The 7,439-nt window shown below is 35.1% G+C and overlaps 1 protein-coding gene across 1 annotated transcript; it reads left to right on the top strand.

The window, feature by feature from the left end:
- Positions 1 to 950: 950 nt before the first annotated feature.
- HELRODRAFT_166363 (hypothetical protein) lies at positions 951 to 7,439 on the top strand (the record flags this gene model as incomplete). Its single annotated transcript, XM_009033301.1, has 12 exons — positions 951 to 979; positions 2,774 to 2,955; positions 3,119 to 3,268; positions 3,564 to 3,617; positions 4,116 to 4,196; positions 4,897 to 5,102; positions 5,354 to 5,400; positions 5,704 to 5,846; positions 6,068 to 6,164; positions 6,420 to 6,609; positions 6,941 to 7,103; positions 7,288 to 7,439. The coding sequence occupies 12 exons, from the start codon at positions 951 to 953 to the stop codon at positions 7,437 to 7,439; spliced, it is 1,494 nt and encodes a 497-aa protein (XP_009031549.1).

Raw genomic sequence — 7,439 nt, 5'->3', positions numbered from 1 at the left:
CATAATAAATTAATCTAAACTTTTTAAGATCTTGATTTATTGCTGTGAAGAGCATAATTCAACCAAACAGCCATATAAAACCATCACCAAACTATACCGAATCATAACGTTTGCACGTTACAAAATCACCCAATTCAACATCGCCTGGCTTGTGATGGAAACGCAGAGAATCAACGCGGATGATTTAGTATGTGTTGTGTATGTGTGTGTGTATGTGTGTGTTTGTATGTTTGTGTGTGTGTATGTTTGTGTGTGTGTGTATGTGTGTGTGCATATGTCTTAACGACGATGTTTCTAACGCTATTCTTGGACCGGAATTGGAAATGAATAAGGTGGCAATCCATCGATACATGCACATGTATAGGTATATCTATCTATCTTTACACACCACCCACACACACACACACACACACACACACACATGTACATATATATATATATATATATATATATATACATTTATATATTTACATTTATAAGACAGACTCATAAGACATTATGATGTATTATATAAGCTAATGATGGTTAAATGATATACTACTGTATAATTGATATATGCTATAACGGATATATGATATAATATAAAGTAATGGATACATGATATCATATCATATACAATGGATAAATTTTTGCGGGCATTGTGGTTAGCAAAAAATTATAACAATGTACTACCTAGACAACAATAGTTAAAACAATGATACTTATATAACTGTAATGAAACATTTTATTTAGGAGTATTCATGGTCAAATTTTGGAGGTGCAGCAACTGGGCAACAAAAGAAAATGGTGCTAACGTGTGTGCGTGTGTGCGTGTGCGTGTGTGTGTGGGTGTTGTATATTTGGTGTTTTTATTTTACACAATATGATGGTGACGAATAAATAATATAGGAGAAACTGTTCCTACTTTTAATCTAATCAGTAGCGAACATTTTATTTAATAACTACTACAAATGTCGCGACGAAGTCACCGGGTTCGAAAGTAAGTAAGAGGATTTTTACGGTCCCTCGCATTGAATTGAATTATGCGCATGTACGTTAATGTTTGATGAAAGTTACTAAAACGCTATTGAAGTTGTCGAATAATTGAAACTTTGGCATATAAATTAAATTTGTGCTGACCGTTCTAGAGACAAAAAAAATGTTTAAATAGCTTGCATGAAATCATCTTCGAGTCTGACACAACACGAATGAAAAAAAAAATGAAACTCACAACTGTTTGCATTATATCTCTAGAGATTTGTTCAAAAATATTTAGTTGTTACAACTGATACTTCTGGTTCTACTTCTACTACTCCTACCACTACAATATAATTGCGTTTATAAGGTATTTGTTAATTACATTAATACGTATGCTAAATATCATCATGACAATAATAATAATAAAAATAATGAAAAGAGAAAAGTAGAATAAAGAGATTCAGATGTTCTGATTTTATGGAAGTTTTTACCGTGCCCAGCTAAAAATTATTTTAATCATCATGAAAAAAAAATCAAGTGATTCGGATTCATAATCTTCATCATCAAAATTATAACAAGAGATCACTCTGTTTCACACTAAGTTTCTCTCGGCCGGTCGTCATCATGTTTAGAATTATGATGATACTGAGATGATGATGGTGATGATGAAGAGAGAAAATAAAATGAAAGCTTTACTGATAAATAAAAATAATAAAATTAATGTTGACAAAAACATTAATAACAATATTAATAGTAATACTACTACAGATAATGATAAACACGATGATGATGATAGTGATGATGGTAATGATTCTGCGTATGATAGATAACACATGTTAACATAATCGATTTTTCACTCATTGTCTCATCGATAGCCAACACTGACGTCATCATCAACGTCATCATCATCATCATCATCAGCGTCACTATCAGCATCGTCATCATCATTATCATCGTCGTCATCATCATCGTCATCATCATCGTCATCAACATTTTTGCTGTAATAGGGATAAAACATTATATGTATATACATAACACACTTTCACGCACACACACACTTTCACGCACACACACATTTTCACGCACACACACACTTTCACGCACACACACGCACACACAGACACACACATGTGTAACATGTTTGTAATAGGCAAGTATATAATGTTTATATGTATATATCTTTTATTATGTTATTCTTAACGGTGGTTACCTACCTACCTAGTACATTGTGTTGTTAGGAGTTACCTTCTTATCTGTCATACATTGCGGATTTATTAAATTTAATTTCTTAGTTTTTACTTTTTAGAATAAAATCAATTTATACAATTGATTAATTGTTAAAATTAATTCAATAAAAAATTAGTTAGTTAATTAATTAGTTAATTAATTGATTAATTAATTATGATTAACATCACTACTATTATTTATTTATTTAATTATTTATTTATATAGAGTAATGCAACTTTGAAATTTTGAAAATTTTTCAAATGATTTCAAGAATCTCACTAACAATAAAAATGAAATTTGTTTTTCAGTATCTTAAAAAACGTAGCTAACGTCAACAACAACAACAACAACAGCAACAACAACAACAACAACAAAAAGCATTAACAACAACAACAGCAACAACAGCAACAACAACAACATCAACAACAACAACAAACAGAAAACAACAATATCATCAACAACAACCATTCAAAACAAATTTTCTGTCTCAAAAACAAATTCAGGCACACATGGCTACAACCACACACGCTAGATCATTGCATATTTCAATCCATATCACCTTAATCCTGATTGTATGTTTTATGGGAAGAAATTTAATAAAAAGCCAAAATTCTTCCGTGGCACCCCCCGCCACACAACCCCCTGTGGTACCCCCTGTAGTATCCCCTGTGGTACCACCCGCTGGGGGCACACAACCGCCGTCTGGAAATGGAAATGCTACCAGCGGTGGTGGTGGTAGTGGAGGTGATGGTGGTGGTGGTGGGTTGACAAGTTAGAAACATTTTTTTATGTTTTAAAATTTAATTTTTTTCTAACTCTGATAACTTAGACAGCAAATGAAAAAGCTTCAATAATAATAACATAAACAACAACAACAACCTAAACAACAACAAAAACATAAACGCCATCAACAACAACATAAACAACAACACAGTGAAGTTATTCAGCGTTTGCCTCGGTGACGAGAATTGTACAACAGTTGCCAACAGTTACTGTGCTCCGAGCAAGTTTAACGAAGATGCTAAGAGGTGTGCTTGCAAGACAGGTTTCTCTGATTGGAACACAAATGGGATTTACACCTGTGGTTAGTTTTGTTGTTGTTGCAGTTTGTTGATGTTGTTGTTGAAGTTGTTGTTGTCGTTGATGTTGTCGTTGATGTTGTCGTTGATGTGTCGTCGTTGTTGTTGTTGATGATGTTGAAGTTGTTGTTGTTGTTGCCCATTTTGTTGATGTTGTGTTGAGTTTGCTGATTTTAATGTTGTCAAATTTTTGTTGTTGTTATTAACAATAATAACAAAAACAATAATAACAACAACAACAACAATAATAATAATAATAATATTTTATAAATAATTTTTTTTTTAAAACCTACCACCTAGAATTGATAGCTCAGCCTAATGATCCGGCCTGTAAAGAGTGCACCGAAAACGAAGGTCGAACACATTTTTTAATAATTTTATTACGATCATAATTATTATTATTATTGCTATTATTTGATAAGTTTATAATAACTTAATTATTATTATTATTATTTAGTATCGTGTATTTTATATTTAAATTTTAATTACGCTATCTTAGTTTAGGATCGTTCATTCTAGGTTCTTCTAATTTATTTGAAGAAGTTTCCATTATATTTTTGTTGTCTTTAATGTTATTAATAATTTATTCATCTCATAAAATTATGTTCGTGCAATCATTTGTTCATTGATCTGTTTAATTACACGTTCATTCATTCATTCATTAGTTCATTCGTTCATTCGTTCGTTCGTTCGTTCGTTCGTTTATTCGTTCGTTCGTTCGTTCGTTCGTTCGTTCGTTCGTTCATTCATCATCTATTTATTAATTCATTGTAGCCATTCAGTCTTTCAATGAAGAATAAATATTTAATAAACGTAAAAATAAATATTTATTTAATTTAATAATTTATTCAGGAATTTGCATATTAGTCGCTGGCGCCGCCAAATGTCAATGTCCAGCCTCAAAATCTGGAGATAAGTGCGAGAACACGCAAGGTTAATATATGCATAATTAATTAATTTATTTATTACCAATTAAACAACTAATTTATGAGACGGCAAGATGGTGTAATTTATTTGTCCGTCCATTTATCCATCCATCCATTTATCTATCCATTCATTCATCTATTCATCCATTCAATCGAATGGTGACAAAAGTGACGAATATGACAATGATGGTGACTATGAAGACGACGATGAAGTTAATGGTGATGACATGACCAACAGTAAAAATGGGCTGTTCCAGTCAGTCCATGCTGGTATGCTACAAACCTCATCCCAATGTTGATCTGACGAATGATCGTTGGATTCTGCATTCGGGTGCTACCGTTAATTGCAAAGGTTAGTTTGCTGGTTGGTTGATTGGTTGGATGGCTGATTGATTGGTTGGATGGTTGGCTGGTTGGTTGATTAGCTGGTAGGTGGGCTGGTGAGTTGGCTGGTAGGTAGGTTGGTTGGCTGGTTGGTTAGCTAACTGGTTGGTTGATTGGCTGGTTTAAATAGTTGTTTGTTTGGTTTGTTTTGTGATTGGTGATTTAGCCAAAAAACTTAATAGTTTAATGATAATCTCATTCCTTGCTGACAATGCACTTGACAGATCACAATAAATTATTCCTCCATTAACTCCATTTAAAAATGTCAAACAAATCCAACAAGTTTTTCAACGCAATGAATCAACACGATCTTTTTTCCACAGGCTACCTGGCAAACAACACGAACGCGCAGTCGTTACCAACAGCCGCTCCTCCTTCGGTTACAAATTCGACCTCTTCCCCAGTGGCACCCCAAGAAGATAATGACGTCATTGACGTGAAGAATGGCTGTCCGGCTGGCTTCTATACGTTGAATTTGACACTGGCTATAAATCAAACTGACCACTGTGGAACTGTTGTAAAATCAGATGTACGTGTTTGTGTGTGTTCATGTTTGACACATTTGCACTATCCATAAACAACAAAAATTGTTTAACTATTTGCCTACTCAATTAATTAATTAATTAACTAACCAATTAATTAATTAATTTATCAGTCAATCAATTAATTAATTAACTAACTAATTGATTACAGTCAACAAACAACATTTATGTCAATACGATCTCTGTAGAAGACAGCAGCCACACCCATCCATCCTACGTCTTCAACGTGTATTGCAAGTTTCAGAGATTTGCGACTGGCGAATACGCCGGTATTGGAGTTGTACAGTGAGTAATTTTGTTGCTGAGGTGGTATTTTTGTTGCTGATGTGGTATTTTTGTTGCTGATGTGGTATTTTTGTTGCTGATGTGGTATTTTTGTAGTTTGCAGTTTAAATTTTATCTAAATTTCCAAACCTCTTGGTTGATTTTTTATTATTTGTGTTAGTCTGTTAGTTTCACATTTTATTTTCAGGTTGCAATAGAGATTAATTAATGCAGATCATAACTAAAAAAATCTTAACTTCATTACACACACACACACGCACGCTCCCCACACGCACGCACACGCACACGCACACACACACACAGACCAAACGGAAATGATCGTGGAGTTCAGGTGACAGCAAATCTAAAGATGGAGATCCTGAATGCATTCGGGCAGCCGTTATCTGGCGATGCCGTCGTTGTGATCGGGGATCAATTGAAGTTCAAGGTCACCCTGGTGAAAGATGGTAGGATATTGTTGCTGGATTTTTTCCGTCATTTTCTTCATCTTCATCGGCATCATCTGCATCAACTTCATCGTCGTCATCATCTTCATTTTGAGGTTGTCGTCATCATCGCTGACTTAATCATCATTGTCACTTTTCTGAATCATCGAAATAATCATAATTGATAAAATTAAAAATTTAAATAAATTAAAACAAGAAAAATCTCTCTCGATCAAAACCAGAGAATTACAAGCTAGCCCAGGTGCGTCGGTGTTACGCCTCCTCATCATTCATGCTGACCGACAGCTTCGCAGAGATCAGATCACTCATGTCCAACGGGTTCGATCACTTCTTATACACTCTGACACACACACACGCACACACACACACACCTACACACACACGCACACACCTACACACACACACGCACACACACACAATCACACACACTCATATCGTCATACACGCACAGCCTAAACTAATACTGACAGCATTCTTCTTCTACATAATTTTAAAGTTGAATAAATTAAAAAATTCATTAAAAAAATATTTCCACAAGTGAAAACTATCTATCGTTTAATTTTCATATTCCAGATGTCCTTTGAGCACGGAAGCAACAAAAGACTCGTGGTATTGGACCAGTAGCTCGGACGACAACACTTACAACCTGACGACTGGGCTGGTCACTATGTTCAAGATGATAACCTCAGAGAATGTCTACCTCTACTGCAACATCAGACTGTGTCTTGGCGGATATGAAGATGCGTGTCCAACACTGACAAAGGTGGGTTAGAGTTAGAATCATGTATTCTCTGGTTTTGATCGAGAGAGATTTTTCTTGTTTTAAATTATTTAAATTTTTAATTTTATCAATTATGATTATTTCGATGATTCAAAACATATAGATTTTTATGACGATGATGGGAGAGAGGATGATGACAAGTTTGCTGTTTAAATGATAATAAAAGCAACGCTATGATGTTAACTGTTGATAAAACAAATATGTCTGAAGATGTTTTATGAAATGATGGAAAATTTTAAACATCCAATTTCAGAGTCAGTTTTAATGTAAGTTCAGGCTTAACATCGTCATTTAAAATTTCTTCACAAACAAGGAAAACTGCACTACCGCGCGAAGGAAGAGAGCTGTGGGAACTCAACTGACACGCTTCAAGAGAGCTGCCAGCCTATCGCCGACGGCCAGTTCGACGGTCGGTTCCGGCATTCGTGTGGTCGATCCGGGTGGCATCGGACAGATGAGTGGGACTATGACGACGAGTTAGGAGGTTTTTTCTCAGCTAAACATTCAATCACAGTTAACCATTCCCCTTACGATTCAACTGAACAATCCACAAACTAACAATCATTCAAGTACTCAATCGACTTCATCACCACGATGTGCACATAAAAAAAAGTGTTCACCCATCCTACCAAAGAACGCAAACAAAAACACTGCAAACAGTTTTTGCCGTAGTGTTTAGCGTTCTTGTGGCTGCAGTGGTAGTGGCGGTGGTCGTGGGAGCTCTGATCATGACGCGACGCAAGAAGAACACGGGTCAACACCCCGAGAGATTCGCACAGCCGAGGGTCAGAACTGGCAACACCAAATTTTGA

The sequence above is a fragment of the Helobdella robusta genome, assembly GCF_000326865.2.
Source record: "Helobdella robusta unplaced genomic scaffold HELROscaffold_9, whole genome shotgun sequence".
Taxonomy (NCBI): domain Eukaryota; kingdom Metazoa; phylum Annelida; class Clitellata; order Rhynchobdellida; family Glossiphoniidae; genus Helobdella; species Helobdella robusta.
The sequence above is the reverse complement of the archived record's forward strand: the minus strand, read 5'-3'. Positions and strand labels throughout refer to the sequence as shown.